The sequence below is a fragment of the Corythoichthys intestinalis genome, chromosome 2, assembly GCF_030265065.1.
Source record: "Corythoichthys intestinalis isolate RoL2023-P3 chromosome 2, ASM3026506v1, whole genome shotgun sequence".
In the NCBI taxonomy this organism is placed as follows: domain Eukaryota; kingdom Metazoa; phylum Chordata; class Actinopteri; order Syngnathiformes; family Syngnathidae; genus Corythoichthys; species Corythoichthys intestinalis.
This window is the reverse complement of record NC_080396.1, coordinates 19928624-19946205: the sequence shown is the minus strand read 5'-3', so window position 1 is coordinate 19946205 and position 17582 is coordinate 19928624. Positions and strand designations below refer to the sequence as shown.

At 42.7% G+C, this 17582-nt stretch overlaps 2 protein-coding genes across 4 annotated transcripts; one reads left to right on the top strand and one right to left on the bottom strand.

The window, feature by feature from the left end:
• The first annotated feature begins 161 nt into the window (after window positions 1-161).
• Window positions 162-4652, top strand: kics2 (KICSTOR subunit 2). Of its 2 annotated transcripts, none has more exons than XM_057860164.1 (2): window positions 162-327; window positions 423-4652. In XM_057860164.1, exon 2 carries the CDS (start codon window positions 643-645, stop codon window positions 1990-1992), a length of 1350 nt encoding a protein of 449 aa, XP_057716147.1. In that variant the 5' UTR covers window positions 162-327; window positions 423-642; the 3' UTR covers window positions 1993-4652. The 2 variants fall into 2 exon arrangements, with proteins under 2 accessions (XP_057716147.1, XP_057716156.1); XM_057860173.1 differs by having other exon boundaries at window positions 178-227.
• A 2389-nt stretch (window positions 4653-7041) lies between these two features.
• On the bottom strand, window positions 7042-16825 carry kiaa2013 (KIAA2013 ortholog). 2 transcript variants are annotated; one of them, XM_057860143.1, is made up of 3 exons: window positions 16618-16825; window positions 15535-16371; window positions 7042-8519 (listed from the first exon to the last, which is right to left on the bottom strand). In XM_057860143.1, the coding sequence occupies exons 1-3, from the start codon at window positions 16667-16669 to the stop codon at window positions 7660-7662; spliced, it is 1749 nt and encodes a 582-aa protein (XP_057716126.1). In that variant the 5' UTR covers window positions 16670-16825; the 3' UTR covers window positions 7042-7659. The 2 variants fall into 2 exon arrangements, with proteins under 2 accessions (XP_057716126.1, XP_057716118.1); XM_057860135.1 differs by having other exon boundaries at window positions 15535-16788.
• Between the last annotated feature and the right edge of the window lie 757 nt (window positions 16826-17582).

The following is a 17582-nucleotide window of genomic DNA, read 5'->3' as shown; positions in this document are numbered from 1 at the left end:
CTTTGAAAAGTACGTTCACTGAGTTACTGTTCCTGGTTTCGCTCTCTTTCGAATTAACCAAAACGAAACCCTTCTCACGTCAAAATGTTTCACGTTCATGAATTTACAATCGCGTAAATCCAATTGTTGTTTTGTCCCTTTGGGCTTGCCGTCGTGTTGACATCAACACAAGATGGCAGCTGTTCTACTTTTCACGTTGGAAATGTTCTATTTGATCCAAACCAGAGGTACGTGGAAGATATAGATGTTCGATTGATAAAAATGCTGAAGAAAAGTGCTGATCTGTGGCCTTTAACCAAAGGAAATAAGAGGACGCAAGCTTGAGACGTACGTCATAAATACTCGCCGGGGGGAAGGAAAAGTGAAGTGGGCTGCTTGACCTCATTATCTCTTCGTTTTTTTTTTTTTTTTTTTTTTTTAAGAATGATCAACCAACTTGGCGTGTACCATGTGTTACCTGCATACCCAAGGGGCCGCTGTCCATTTTCAATGTGACCGGCATTACAAATAGGAGAACCGAACCCACACCCTCTGGGTTAGGGGGCAACTACTCCACCACTGAGCCACACCACCCCAGAGTGCATATTGGCAACACCTGCCGACTGCCCAAGTTTTGAGACGCTGCGGGAAGCACAGACCATCATGGCTGACTCTGCAACGGGTGAGGAGCTCCTCCGACCGGTGCCCCGCGAGCAGGCCATCTTGGAAAGCTTCTTTACGCAACTAGGCATGTTCTCCTTCGACCGCGCCAAGGACTACGTGGAGAAAGAAAAGGACAACAGCAGCCGCAGCTCCGGCGCCGTGTGGACGGCGCTGCTGGCCGCCATGGCTCACCTGGCCGCCGCCGAGAAGGCTTACCACAACATGACCTTCCTGGGACAGAAAATGGGAGGTCAGTCATTCTTCAGCCGCAAGGATTCCACGCGCACCATCTACACGTCCCTTCACAATGAGCTGCGCAAGGTGGTGGCGTCGGGGCGGCACGGCCAGCCGGCGTCGTACCTAGAGGAGCTGCTGTGCCACCTGGCCGAGCAGCTCTGCCACTTTGCGCAGGCCCGCGTGGACATGGCCGAGCTCTACGAGAAGATGCACGCGATGGCCGCGCAGAAGAATGTAAACAGCGAGGCTCTGGCGAACGCGCTGGACGCCGTCACGAACAAGTACAGCTCCAAGTTCCACCACCCGATTCTGGGCCGCTTGGAGGAAAGCTTCCAGACGGAGGCGGATGTGGTGACGCAGCTGCTGCGATGCCAGGCGCAGGTGTCCGAGTGGCGATTCCTGCCCTCGCTGCTCAGCCTGCACGGTGCCGCCGCCAAGCTGGCGGCGTGGGGTCAGCTCTTCCAGCGGCAGAAGGAAACGCGGAAGCATCTTTTCGGAGGTCAGTCCCAGAAAAGCGTCCAGCCGCCACACCTGTACCTTTGGCTGCAGCGCTTCCAGTCATCCCTCTTGGCCAAGTTCAGCTTCTACTTCCACGAGGCGCTAAGCCGGCAGACGGCGCCGGCCGACATGCGTGCCTTGACGGCGCGCGCCGCCCCCGACTACCACGGCAAGATCTGCTCGTTCGTGCGTAAGCACGACGCCGGCAGCGTCTCGCTGGTGTTCGACAACCGCGGCTCGGCCAGTTTCCAGGGCCACGGCTACCACCACCCGCGCTCTTACCGGGAGGCCCCCAAGGGCGTGGAACAGTTCCCCGCCGTGGTGTCGCTGCCGTCGGGTGAGCGCCCGCTCGCGCACTGGCCCAACGTGGTGATGATGATGGGCGACCGCGCCGCCGAGCTCAACGCGCCGGACAAGGTGGTGCACTTTTACGACGACAAGGTGCAGAGCACCTACTACCTGGCTCGGCCCGAGCCGCATTTTACGTTGGTGGTTATCCTGGACGGCAAGAAGTCTGACAGGGACCTCAACGTGGTGGCCTTCCTACAGGAGATTTGCGCCTCGCTGCGCAACTCCAAACCCTTCGCCAGCCTCAAGCCGGGGTCCAAGGGCTGATTGGAAAGGAGCTCTGAGGCTCTCTTTTCTTTGACCCCTAAAAGATTTTTTTTCTGCCTGTACTCTCTAAATAAAATGAAAAGCCACAATCACAGCCTTGATGATGAATGGTGGATTAAAAATAAAAAAAGGTCAAGTAATTGTACTAGCAGTTCAAGTACATGTACAGTGCCTTGCAAAAGTGCAATTGTGAAGTGGAACAAAATTTATTGGATAATTTAAACTTTTTTAACAAATAAAAAACTGAAAAGTGGGGCGTGCAATATTATTCGGCCCCCTTGCGTTAATACTTTGTAGCGCCACCTTTTGCTCCAATTACAGCTGCAAGTCGCTTGGGGTATGTTTCTATCAGTTTTGCACATCGAGAGACTGACATTCTTGCCCATTCTTCCATGCAAAACAGCTCGAGCTCAGTGAGGTTGAATGGAGAGTGTTTGTGAACAGCAGTCTTCAGCTCTTTCCACAGATTCTCGATTGGATTCAGGTCTGGACTTTGACTTGGCCATTCTAACACCTGGATACGTTTTTTTTTTTAACCATTCCATTGTAGATTTGGTTTTATGTTATGTTTTGGATCATTGTCCTGTTGGAAGATAAATCTCCGTCCCAGTCTCCGGTCTTGTGCAGATACCAACAGGTTTTCTTCCAGAATGTTCCTGTATTTGGCTGCATCCATCTTCCCGTCAATATTAACCATCTTTCCTGTCCCTGCTGAAGAAAAGCAGGCCCAAACCATGATGCTGCCACCACCATGTTTGACAGTGGGGATGGTGTGTTCAGGGTGATGAGCTGTGTTGCTTTTACGCCAAACATATCGTTTTGCATTGTGGCCAAAAAGTTCAATTTTGGTTTCATCTGACCAGAGCACCTTCTTCCACATGTTTGGTGTGTCTCCCAGGTGGCTTGTGGCAAACTTTAAACGAGACTTTTTATGGATATCTTTGAGAAATGGCTTTCTTCTTGCCACTCTTCCATAAAGGCCAGATTTGTGCAGTGTACGACTGATTGTTGTCCTATGGACGGACTCTCCCACCTCAGCTGTAGATCTCTGCAGTTCATCCAGAGTGATCATGGGCCTCTTGGCTGCATCTCTGATCAGTTTTCTCCTTGTTTGAGAAGAAAGTTTGGAAGGACGGCCGGGTCTTGGTAGATTTGCAGTGGTCTGATGATCCTTCCATTTCAATATGATGGCTTGCACAGTGCTCCTTGAGATGTTTAAAGCTTGGGAAATCTTTTTGTATCCAAATCCGGCTTTAAACTTCTCCACAACAGTATCTCGGACCTGCCTGGTGTGTTCCTTGGTTTTCATAATGCTCTCTGCACTTTAAACAGAACCCTGAGACTATCACAGAGCAGGTGCATTTATACGGCGACTTGATTACACACAGGTGCATTCTGTTTATCATCATCGGTCATTTAGGACAACATTGGATCATTCAGAGATCCTCACTGAACTTCTGGAGTGAGTTTGCTGCACTGAAAGTAAAGGGGCCGAATAATATTGCACGCCCCACTTTTCAGTTTTTTATTTGTTAAAAAAGTTTAAATTATCCAATAAATGTTGTTCCACTTCACGATTGTGTCCCACTTGTTGTTGATTCTTGACAAAAAAATTAAATTTCATATCTTTATGTTTGAAACCTGAAATGTGGCGAAAGGTTGCAAGATTCAACGGGGCCGAATACTTTTGCAAGGCACTGTATAGAGGCAAGGGCATAGGTTTGGTCTTAATAATGGTAGGCAGGGCCGGCACAGCCTATACGCAGGCTATGCAGCTGCTTAGGGCCCCTGACCACAAGGGGGCCCCCAATCTGGCAATTGTTTAATTTATATTCTATTTTGTTTACTACAGTTTTCTTTATCTGACTTGCGTGAGTTTTGAGACTTGATTACAAACTTAAAAAAATAAAAGTTCTTAACTTCTTTCTTTCCTCTTTTAGAAAAAGGTTTGGCGCTATCTACTGTAAGTACTGACAATCATTTGGGGTGAGAAGTTTGAAGTATGCAGTGCAACAAAATCTGATTAATATACAAAATTTGGATGGATGGGTTGGATTGCATGTATGGGTTTCACAGTACACTGTGACGAAATGGTGGACCAAAAATATGGTACCCTTTGCATTATTTTGCTTGGGGCCCCCAAATGGCCTGGGCCGGCCCTGTTGGTAGAGATGATACAGTATAACAGCAAGACCTGCATGTGTACTTTTTGCTGCATATGGACGGGACATTAATAAGACCAAACATATTTGGTGAATGGTTGTCAGGGCTACATTTCTCACCAATACGAACCTATAGGCTAAATGATTCATGCAAAATAAATCTGTATTGACCTCAACTAACTTTCACAGTGCAAATTTATAACATCTTAATCTGATACTTTTTTTTTTTTTAATCTAGTCAAATAATTCATCTTTTTTTTGAGTGTTAAAGGCTAGTTAATAGATTAAAGCGTCAGATTCTTCCATTCAAGTAAATATTTGTTCATATTGAGCCCATACATCTAAAAGTTAGTCATTTTTCACATAAATCAAGAAAAAAAAGTTTCAAATTACATTTTTGAACAATATTCTTGAATTAAGAACATTTCTGATATTTTTTTCTTTGAAGTTTAAATATACAAACTCCTGGCTTATAAATTGTGGTCAAAAGTTTACATACACTTGTGAAGAACATAATGTCATGGCTCTCTTGAGTTTCCAGTTATTTCTACAACTCTGATTTTTCTCCGATAGAGTGATTGGAAGATACTTCGTCACAAAAAACATTCATGAAGTTTGGTTCTTTTATGACTTTATTATGCGTGAACAGAAAAAAGTGATCAAATCTGCTGGGTCAAAAATAGACATACAGCGGCACTAATATTTGGTAACATGTCCCTTGGCCATTTTCACTTCAATTAGGCGCTTTTGGTAGCCATCCACAAGCTTCTGGTTGAATCTTTGACCACTCCTCTTGACAGAATTGGTGCAGTTCAGTTAAATTTGATGGCTTTCTGACATGGACTTGTTTCTGAGGCATTGTCCACAAGTTCTCAATGGGGACTTTGGGAAGGCCATTCGAAAACCTTAAATCTAGCCTGATTTAGCCATTCCATTACCACTTTTGATGTGTGTTTGGGGTCATTGTCCTGTTGGAACACCCAACTGCGCCCAAGACCCAATCTTCGGGCTGATGACTTTAGAATTTGAAGAAAATCCTCCTTCTTCATTATCCCGTTTACTCTCAGCAAAACAGCCCCACAGCATAATGCTACCACCACCGTGCTTGACGGTAGGCATGGTGTACTTGGGGTTAAAGGCCTCACCTTTTCTCCTCCAAACATATTGCTGGGCATTGTGGCCAAACAGCTCGATTTTTGTTTCGTCTGACCACAGAACTTTCCTCCAGAAGGTCTTATCTTTGTCCATGTGATCAGCAGCAAACTTCAGTCGAGCCTTAAGGTGCCGCTTTTGGAGCAAGGGCTTCCTTCTTGCACGGCAGCCTCTCAGTCCATGGAGATGCAAAACACGCTTGACTGTGGACACTGACACCTGTGTTCCAGCAGCTTCTAATTCTTGGCAGATCTGCTTTTTGGTGATTCTCGGTTGAATCTTCACCCTCCTGACCAATTTTCTCTCAGCAGCAGATGATAGCTTTCTTTTTCTTCCTGATAGTGGCAGTGCCAAAACAGTGCCATGCACTTTATACTTACAATTGTTTGCACTGTTGCTCTTGGGACCTGCAGCTGCTTTGAAATGGCTCCAAGTGACTTTCTTGACTTGTTCAAGTCAATGATTCGCTTTTTCAAGTCCATGCTGAGCTCCTTTGACTTTCCCATTGTAGCGTTTGCATCCAATGAGCCCTATTTAAATGGCCTCAGAGAAGTCAAAATTGCTAATTCGTGTTGCTGTATGTATATTTTTGACCCAGCAGATTTGATCACTTTTTCTGTTAACCCATAATAAAGTCTAAAAGAACCAAACTTCATGAATGTTTTTTTTTTTGTGACAAAGAAGTATCTATTTCAATCACTCTATCGGAGAAAAATCAGTTGTAGTAATAACTGGAAACTCAAGAGAGCCATGACATTATGTTCTTCACAAGTGTATGTAAACTTTTGACCACAACTGTACAGTGCCCTCCATAATTATTGGCACCCTTGAAAAAGATGTGTTTTTTAGCTTCTGATATATTTTTTTTATTCAAATAATATGGGACCTTAATGGAAAAAACGAGAAAAATCCAACCTTCAATACAAGTGCATTTATTCAGTGGGGAAAAAAAATCTCAAAAGCTCAATCTTGGTCTCATCTGACCAAAGCACACGGTCTCAGTTAAAGCCTGGGACCGTGTGTATTTTTGTGTGAGACCAAGATTGAGCTTTTTGGCAACAAACACTCTAAGTGGGTCTGGCATGCCACGAAAGATGTGCATGCTGAAAAGCACCTCGTACCCACTGTGAAGTATGGGGGTGGGTCAGTGATGCTGTGGGGCTGTTTCGCTTCCAAAGGCCTTGGGAACCTTGTTAGGGTGCATGGCATCATGAATGCTTTGAAATACCAGGACATTTTAAATCAAAATCTGAGGCCCTCTGCATGAAAGCTGAAGATGGGTCGTCACTGGGTCTTCCAGCAAGACAATGACCCTAAACATATGGCCAAATCTACACAGAAATGGTTCACCAGAAACAAAATCAAGCTCCTCCCATGGCCATCTCAGTCCCCAGACCTTGTTTTGTTGGCAAAAGGGGGTTGTACAAAGTATTAACACCAGGGGTGCTAATAATTGTGACACACATTATTTGATGTCAAATATTTTTTTCTTTATGTGGGATTTTTTCCCCACTGAATGAATGCACTTGTATTGAAGGTTGAATTTTTCTCTTTTTTCCATTAAGGTCCCATATTATTTGAATAAAAAAACAATTATTAGAAGCTAAAAAACATTTTTCAGGGGTGCCAATAATTATGGAGGGCACTGTACGTTTACTACTTAATGAATGGATGAAATGGAAAATGTACTCATTTGTGGGGCTTCCTGGACCAAATGAGAGACTACACAAGCAGGTTATTTTTTTGATAATTTAATCGAATGATTCATTATAAAACAGCAACACACAGCAAAGAAAGAAATGTTGGAACGTGGCAAAGTGTCAGCAGGCGCACATCGATTTTAAGAAGATGCGTAAACTTTGAACAATTTTACATTGACAAACATTGGTAAGATTTTGATTTCTGGCAAATGAGCGTAAGTTGAGAGACAATTTGAAACAGAATTTAGTTTTTTTTTTTTTTTTTTCAATTTATGCTTTACGAATTTGTTGCTTTTTAAAATTGTATCCAGGTAGGCATTTGTTCGTGCCAACCACTTTTTCACATTACGTAATTGATTCGAAGTTCATTTCAAATTGAATTAAGTATGACTTAAACCTGTATAGTGCACTCCTTTAAATCATTGGCTGCCATTAACGAGCCCAGAAGTATAATCCATCTTGACTGGGAGGGCTGGCAGCCCCCCAGTGTAACTGGATTGGATGTCTAGTGGCGTCAGTGGTACCCAATGAGGTAAATGTATGCTTAAGGAAAATGAAATTATGCAGCGTGAGAACTTAACCCCTGAAAATTCCGACCACAAACACACAAAAAATAATCAGTTTGCAATCATTTATCTGGCATTGGTGTGATATTACACCTTGCTCCTGAAGAGGGGCTTGGCACTGGGGCCACAGTACTCGTTGTAAATGAGTTTGAAGAGGAAAAGGTGAAAGAGAATAATGAGCGAGGCCACGCTGAACCAAAAGAGGAAGGGCAGCCCCGGGTACCTGTTGGCCATATGCTCCTGATGGTCCAGGATGGCCTTGAGGTGCAATGTGTGGCGCAGGTCCTGCAAGTGGCGCAGGTCAGTGGAGAAGTAAAGCAGCGGGGTGATGGGCTGGGTCACCATGACTGGGAAGGTGTGACCTTTCTCCTCAGATGTCAGCTCCACGGGCTCATTGAGGCAACCGGCCTCACACGCGTAGAGCTTGACGGGCTTCTCCTGGGGCTTGACCAAGACGTGGAGGAAAGGTTTTCCCTCCGCGTCGGGCAGTACTGCTAAGTTGATGAGGTCTCGGTTGTAGCGGATCCCCCTAAGGGCGTAACTGTTGTGCAGCACGTCCGGGTCGGCCTGGAACTGCAGGTGGTTCTCGGTGAACTGAAGTCCTCCGAAGCTCAGCACCATGCCCTGCATGGCTCCATGGGCGCCGGCCGCTACCAGCGCTTTGCAGCCTCTCTTCTGTAAGGTCAGGGTCCAAAGAGTGACCAGCTGCAGGATCTGAGCAGTGCTGCTCACCCTCTCAGGCCAGAGGTTCTCAGCGTGCATGGTGGCGTGGCCGCTGAAGCAATGGTCGGCGTAGTTGAGGCTAGATTCCAGGCGGGCGCGTTCCTCGTTGCTAAGCCTCCGCTCCAGCAGGGGAGCCGTCGAGGAGGACAGGATATAGTAGAGGGTGGCGTTCACTGTGCGACTCGACGGCGTGTTGGAGTCTGTGATCTTTTTCATCTCCACGCCTGGAAAGAGAAGCAAAAGTGGGAGTTTCCAGGAAGCTGACTTTGTTAAAGTGATCCTAGCATACGACAGAAGAAAAAGTCTTAAATGGCATTATTATGTGAATTAGAATCATATTTTGAGAAGATTTGACTATATACAACAATTTAGCAAAGCGCAGATGACGAGAAATTAGTCTTTTAATCTGCCGGTTAGCCATGCCTACCATTATAGGGCTTTAGCGTCCCCAACAAGTGGATGACGTCAGCGGCAGACTGGGCTCATCGGTTTTACTATTCAGCCCATTGAGAGGGAATTATTCAGAACGAGGAAAACGCGACGAAGAGAGCCGCAAAATGTCATTGTTTCAGTCTCTCTTCTCCAATATTTTTACAGGATATTCTTTTTATCCAAGTATTTTTCCCCAATAGCTATATAAATGGCTTGAGAAGGACCAGTCAGCCCGTTGAGGGGGAACTATTCACAACGAGGAAAACGCGACGAAGAGAGCTGCAAAATGTCATTGTTTCTACTCTCTTTACTTCAATATTTTTATAGGATATTCTTTTAATCCAAGTATTTTCCCCAATTGCTAAATAAATGGCATGGTCATGACAAATAACAGTCTTGTGCTAAATGGAATATGAAATAATAAAAATGCATTTATTCAGGACGACATGGCAAAATTACTCCATAATGGTCAAAACTGTCGACTTCACCTTTACTGTCGCACCTCCCGAACGATATTTTATGACACCTAAATCGGACATATGTCATTTCCCTTCCCCGGCTTCGGAGAATGTAAACAAACCAAAAGGCGTGACAGCTAGCCGACATGCTAACCCGAACCGAGTGATGTTTCAAAGTCTTCGAAGCGGAAAATCACACATAACTAGCCTGGATTTATTGACATGACGACTGGGTTGTCGATTGTCTTCGCGGATCGGCAAACCGCCTGGCGGAGAGCAATTTAAAGTTCGTTCCCCGGAGGAGGGTGGCTGCAGTTGTTGTGCAGCTAACGTGCTGCTAATGTGCATGAGGAGAGCTTTTTACATGCCTATCAATGATCAAACGTAAGTAGTCCTTTATTTAAAGAAAGTTTGTAGTGTTTACTTTGTAATTGCTGTATTCGTATTTGACATAATACAAAACAAGATGTTTACTCACTTCCTCATAAGTCCAATGGTCCCACAATAAATATCCACGGTGAATGGGAACCTTTTGAAACTCCAAAAAGGCGCATACGCCTCTCCCTCATACAGAATGATTTTTCTGCAGCCGTTTGGCTGGCGTGATGCGAAAAATAAACGTATTAATCCACAAAATCAGCTGAATCCTTCGTCCTCATACTCAACAGTACGCTGTATAGTGAAGAAGACGTCTTCTACCGTACACGTCACAGCGCCCTCCTCAGTAATGCAAGACCGAAGCCGGAAGTCACTCATTTTCATGGCGCGGGATTCAAAAAACTAAATAAATATAGCGATCGCTTCCACACACATCCAAGCGGTCCATATCATTCAGGAGCATAAAATACCGCGTGTATTATGAAATAAACATGCTTTTTCGTGTCACATGCACTTTAAATACATGTAGGCTCTAATAAACCACAATTGTTCTCTTGTACTAAAATATGTTGTTAGAAACACATAAAATGTTGAATCACTGGCAATATTTTATAATATTTACTACATATTTTGACCGTTAGTTGGCGCCATGGTTTGCGGGCTCGCAGTGATGACGTCATTGGGATCTTTCCAAATGTATAGAGTGATCAACAATTGCTTATTGCTGCTCAAACTCACGAAGTACAATGCCACGATGTGCTGCTTTTGGATGCAATTTCCAGTCAAATGGAAACAAGGGGAGTGAAATTAGTAGTCAAGGTGGAATTATTATTTTTAGTGAATAAATGTGCATAAGTGGAAGCTTCTCCCCCTTTTTGGTCCCTGTATGCACGTATCCTACCCACCACGCGTTACAACTGGCACCCGAACATTTTTACTGGATCCTCAGTCAAGTAAGGGATCCGTCCATTTTATGGATCCGACGGTACCGCCGCGTCTGCAATATTGGTTTCGGATCTGTCTATTTTTTTTTATTCGTCGGTCCCACAGCAGCTTTTCGGATCAGTCTATTTTGTGGAATCGACGGCCTAATCGCGGCTGCAACATTGCCATGGGATCGGTCTAATTCCTGGATCTTCGAGTGAGTAAAAAACGCGGATTTGGAGTACTATTGCTATCTTTTTTGTTGACTATTCTTCGTGGGAGTTTTCCCCAAATCATACCAAATAATCAAAGCACTATGGCACGCTACAGTGACGACAGTGACTCTGACATGGACCTTACAACAATGTTGGAGTTCGTGTTTGTGTACTGCTGAGCTCCCGAGTGATGAGTGGTCAAGGTGGAAATATTTTTTGTGAATAAAATTTGCGTAAGTGGAAGCTTCTCCCGTTTTTGGTACTTTTATACACATATCCTACCCACCGCGCGTTACAATGTACAAGACATGGATTATACAAGGTGTGCTCTTTGGCCTGTACTGTATGTAAAGCACACAACAGCTCTGGATGCTAACAATCTACATTATTATATTGGGATAAGTTTGAAAACGCAATATGCTTACCTTGAATATCTGCTAATAAAACTGGAGTTCCCAACAGCATACACTCTCGCTCCCAACCGGAGTTCCCAACAGCATATGCTCTCTCGCTCTGTTGTCATTGAGACTATTGCCCAACTTTTGTCTTATCAGGTATTTGCTGCACGCATTTTTCCCTGAAGCTCGTCTTGTGAACGACCGACAGTGCTGTCCTGCTCCTCACTTTTCAGATCTGGTTCAAATAGGAAGGGTAGAACCGACGACATGTTGGGAAAGCTAACGAGTGACATGCTGGAATTTCGGTAACGGGCCCAGTGACGTCACGCACTGTGACGTAACAAGAATGGCAACCTATCACTTAAAATAATTTTACAAACTTTATTAACACAAAAACATTAAGAGGGGTTTTAATATCAAATTATTATAACTCATACTAACATCTATCTTTTAAGAATTACTTGTCTTAAAAATAGAGGATCCCTTTAAGAGCGGTCTCCAAATTGTGAGACTGAATTTTGCTACCATTTTCTGAACAAGCTAGCTCAGGCTAATGTCAGTGTTCAGCATTGTTTGTCAACCAAAGTGTATTCATCAGCCAAAGTTGACTTGTTTAGAGACCTTTTCCATTATCTTTTAATAACAAATATTTTCTTAAAGCAACACTAGGGAACTTTGTTTTGTCCGATTTTAGCAGCGCAGTTGGACAAAAGGTGTTATGTAGAGGTTGACCGATATATGGACTCCCCCCCCCCACATCAACCATCGGCCGATTATCAAAAAGAAGAAGCCGATAAAAAAAGGATTTTGATCAGGCATCTGTGCGGGCAACTGTGGCTGGCGCTAACTGACGGACGCCGGAACGACCCTACAGCAGCTTGAAGGCAGGCTGTTACATGAAGCTTCAGGCCTGCCTATTTTGTAAATAAAATTTATGTTGCATGAGAAAATATGCAATGTTGGTTTTAGTGCTGCAACGACTTATTGATTAACTCGAGTATTTGATTACAAAAAATATTTGAATTTTGTTGCTTCGAGTATTCGTTTAATTAAAGTGGCGTTTAATGGTTTATTTTGAAAGTGTTTGCACTTAGTTTTATTGATGAGGGTGGATACACTGCCCTCTGGTCTGCCTCTTTTCACATGGCTGAATCCAACTGCTCCCTGTTAAGACCAACGTAAGCTAAGTTTTTATTTGAGCTAATGTGTTTTAATGCATTCTTAATTTAGTTTATAGGTATATTTAGCAGTTTTTTTTATGGGAATATGTGTCTGAACCATTTGTTAAGAGCAATGTAAAAAAAAAAAAAAAATTGAACTAGTATTTTATAGCATTTAAGCTAGCGGACTTTTTCTATGTAAGTTAGCCAATTGTTCTTTTGTTGTACATATATCCTCATTAAAAAAAAAATTATACCAATTGAGGCTCAGCTATTTTAATTTCTCATGTTCCTTATCCGATTACCCGATTATTCGAAGTAAGTAGTCCATCGGTTAATCGACTACTAAAATATTCGATAGCTGCAGCCCTAGTTGGTTTATCCTTTTAAGGTGTTTACCGAGTGATCCTTACATCAAACTTGCATGATGTTTGCAATATGAAACTGAAGATATCAATACATTTTAGTGTCAGAAGATCAAAGACGTCAGGAAAGATATTTCGAGCGGACGTATTGTTCATCTGTATAACAACATTTGATTAGTTGTACATTTTTTTTAAATATTTGAAACTTTTTTGTGGAACATCTGTCCCTCTCAACCCAAGTGGCCCTGGATAAATTGAGTTTGAGACTCCGGATCTAGACAACTACTGTTGCTCTCCCAGAAGATTGGTCGATTAGAAAACTTGTTTTAAGCAAATGATGACTCAAGTCATCCGCGGTGTAACCGCCGGACATCAGGGGGTTTCCCATTTATGAAGATGGAAAAAGTACTCAAAACAAAACTAAATGTATTTATGAATGTATGAAATGTGAAATGTATTTGTTAAATACTAAATAAAAATGCATTTTAGTTAACAAACTTTCTTAGTAATTTAAACGGAAGTGCATTTTTAAAAAATGCTTGCTTGTTGTCCTAGAAATAGTTTTCAGATAAACTGTATTTAATGCTACAGTAGACACTAGATGTCTCTACCCAGCAACATGGTGCATGAATAAATACAGTCCGTGACAAAAGTCTTGTCGCTTATCCATTTTGTAGAAAAATATGCTAATAACCTGACTTTTAATTATTCAATTGGTTTCAGAAATGGCTCATATGAAAGCTAAGACCCGCCCAAATGATGTTGAATGTACAAAAATATATTTGTTTCACTGAAAAAAGATTTATCATTTAATGAAAACATAAAGGTAAAATTTTGGCAAGACAAAAGTTTTTCCGCCTACAGAAAGTAGTGTGAAAATTGAAAAAAAATGTACTTAAAAAATATGTTACATAACATAAGCGAATTAAGTAGTGGTGCTGCGAGATCCAAATTTAATATTTTGTATGACTTCCATGGGCTTCGGCGAGGATTCATACAATTTATTGATGAAGTCATCAGGAACATCAAAGGAAGCAGTCTTGCATGCCTCCCAGAGTTCATCAACATTCTTGGGTTTCGTCTTCCATGCTTCCGCTCTCATCCTGTTCATGTCTGGTGACTGGGCTGGCCAGTCCTTGGGGATCTTGACCTTCTTTGCCTTTAGGAACTTTGAGGTAGAGATTGAAGTATGCGATGGAGCACCATCCTGCTGCAGAATCTGTCCCTTTTTATGGTTAGGAATGTAAGAGGCAGCTAAGATTTGTTAATATTTCAGACTATTTATGTTGCCTTCCACCCTGCAGATCTCTCGCACACCCCCATACTGGATGTAACCCCAGACCATGATTTTGCCACCATCAAACTTCACTGTTTTCTGAGTGAATCTCGGATCCATGTGGCCTCCAGTAGGTCTCCTGCAATATTTGCGGTGACTTGGGTGTAATTCAATGGAAGAATCATCTGAAAAATACACCTTTTGCCACAGAACAGTGAACATCAATAAGCATGTCTGGGGTAGGATGAAAGAGGAAGCATGGAAGACGAAACCCAAGAATGTTGATGAACTCTGGGAGGCATGCAATACTGCTTTTTTTGATGTTCCTGATGACTTCATCAATAAATTGTATGAATCCTTGCCAAACCGCATGGATGCAGTCCTTCAAGCCCATGGAAATCATACAAAATATCAAAATTGGATATCACAGCACCACTACTTAATTCGCTTATGTTATGTAACATATTTTGTATTTGAAGTACATTTTTTTGTTCAATTTTCACACTACTTTCTGTAGGCGACAAAACTTTTGTCTTGCCAAAATTTGACCTTTATGTCTCTAATAAATGATAAATCTTTTTTCAGTGGTACAAATGTATTTTTGTATATTCAACATCATTTGGGAGGGTCTTAGCTTTCATATGATCCATTTCTGAAACCAATTGAATAATCAAAAGGTTATTAGCAACTGTTTCTACAAAATGGATAAGCGACAAGACTTTTGTCAGGGACTGTACATAGCCACTAGATTGTTTTCTTTTTGACTTTGTAAAAAAAAAAAAAAAACAATATTGTACAGATGGTTTTCCTTTGACTTTTACAATCTTGTACAGTGTCCAATTCGTATTATATCATGTCGTCATTAGGGCTGCAGCTATGGAATATTTAAGTAATCGATTAATCTATCAACTTGTTAGTTTGAATAATCGGGTAATCGGATTAGGAGCATTTAATGTCTGCAGAATCGATTTTAGGAGATATAAAGCAAAGGCTTGCTAAGGTTGCACTTTTAAAAGCGTATTAAATTCGAATACAAAATTGTAAATAAAATGTTTCTTCAAACTATGCAGAATTGCACTTTCATTTCACAAGAGCAATTAATGCATTTAAAACCTAATTAAAATATGGTATTAAAAAATGGATGAGGATCTAAGTACAACAAAAGAACAATTGGCGAACTGGCATAGCATAAGTCTGCTAGCTTAAATGCTAACTTTTTACAACGCTCTAAACAAATCGTTCAAACACATGTTCCCACAAAAAACTGCTAAATATACCTTTAAGCTAAATTACAAATGCATAAAAAACATTAGCTCAAACAAAAACTTACCTTATGTTCGTCTTGACAGGGGGCAGCTGGATTCAGCCATGTTAATTGTGTTATGTCATATTCACTGTTGCCACTCGAGGTAAAGTGTATTCACTCAAATCAATAAAATTAAATGCAGACACTTTCAAAACAAACTATGACAACGTCACTAATTTAACGAATCCTCGAAGCAGTAAAATTTGATTCGAAGCTTTTTCCTAATCGAATTACTCGAGTTAATCGCTGCAGCACTAGTCGTCATGTAATTGGCGATTTACACTCCTAATACCAATGAGTTAACATAACGTGCTTGAAAAAGGCTACCTGAAATGAAGAGATCTATCCAGGCCTTCTGATGATCTATGACCAGATCGTCCACATTAGCTTTCAGTAGCTCACCGAGCTCTTTTTTGGCTGATTCCCGGAGGCGGGCGAACGTCTCATCCAGCTTGGACGGTTCAATGGGATCTGAAGTCCTCACAACAGACAGGATATTGTCCGTGTACTCCATTTTTGGAAAAACCTGGATCCTGTTGTTGAGTTTTTTGGTGACTACCACCACCAGCACCATAAGGTTCTTCTCTAAAGGGACTCTGCCTGATGAGAGCAGGATCTCCTTGTCCTCCACTTTGTCAAAACTGGTGGAGAACTTGCTGTTGAGAGTGTTGTACGAAATCTCGATGCTGGCAGACTTATCGGACGGGTTGTTGATGTGAATCCTCTGAACGTAGACGTTGTGTCGACTCCTGTGGGCGATGAACTCCTCTCTGATGCTGACGCAGTCCCGGGACGACTGCACGGCCACAGGTGAAGCGCATCGAACTGACAGCACAGATCCTTTTCGGAACCACATCATGGACGCCCGCGCTTCGGTCTTCTTCCCCTCCAAATGGACGCCAACAATGGGCGAATATTCTGTCTGATGGACCGGAGCCGAACCAGGCTGTGAAGATGATGCGACCCAGAGTTTGTTAGAATCAGTGTCAATAAGAATATGGCCATTACCTGACACAAAGGGTGTGTCTCGCTGTTCCAGAGATGTGCTGTATAAACCCTCCCCTCGGTCCATAATCGACTGCCATCTGTGGATTTCCGCTTGGAGGCAAAGTCCAGCCACCCCGCCTGGCATGGACGAACCGCTAAAGATCCTCCAGCTGCGGTCTGGTCCAAGGTACCAGTAAAAAATAAGGAAGATGAGCAAGCCGATGAGAAGTCTCCTCGCCCAGCTGCTTGATAACAAGCCTGGCAGCCCCTTCAGTCGTTGCTGGAGCCACATTATTTGCATTCAATGCACCAAGAACCCGAATACTTGAGCGTCACAAGTTTATCCAGTTAAAAAGTCAATGAGCGATTGCATGTTACAGAGTGGCTTCGCTAGGGTGAGGCTACATTAGCTCGACTACGTACCAACGAGTTGAAATGAATGGTGTCGACACTGCGTCGCTTTTGTTGTTTTCATGTTCTCTCACCAGAGGAAACATGACACTCGCAAAGTATGACGGAAATTCAAGGCGTTTGATTTGACGTGTCAAAATGAGCAATTATTGAGAAATACCACCAGCGGAACCCGACGTTTCCGGTTTTTATAGGTGTCGCAAAGCTACAAGTCGTAAAGGCGACAGGAAAGTCGTAATGTAAAACAGTGCTGAATTCAGAGATACCACATAAATGAGCCTAGATGTTGCGAAGCGTCTTCCGAACTAAAAGAGACAGACGTCGTCACTTGTCGGCCATCTTAAGGACAGAGTCATGAGAGCAGGGGTCTCCAAACCGGTCCTCGAGGGCCGCTGTCGGTCCTGGTTTTTGTTCATACCGATCAAGCACAGACCTTTTAACTACAGTTGTTCCGATCATGTTTTTTTGCTCCCGATCCGATCCCGATCGTTTTAGTTTGAGTATCTGCCGATCCCGATATTTCCCGATCTGATTGCTTTTTTTTTTTTGTGCTCCCGATTCAATTCCAATCATTCCCGATAATTTTTCATATACATTTTGGCAATGCATTAAGAAAAAAATGAATAAAACTCGGACGAATATATACATTCAACATACAGTACATAAGTACTGTATTTGTTTATTATGACAATAAATCCTCAAGATGGCATTTACATCATTAACATTGTTTCTGTGAGAGCAGGGGTGGGCAAACTATTCCACAAAGGGCCGCAGTGGGTGCGGGTTTTTGTTGCAACCCATTAAGAGGACACATTTTCACCAATCTGCTGTTTTACAAATGCAATCAGTTGATTGCACGCAGGTGCTTCTCATTTCTGCTGAAACCTCATTGGTTATAATTAGGGCTGTCAAAATTAACGTGTTAACGCGCGGTAATTAAGTTTTTTTAATTAATCACGTTAAAATTTTTGACGCAA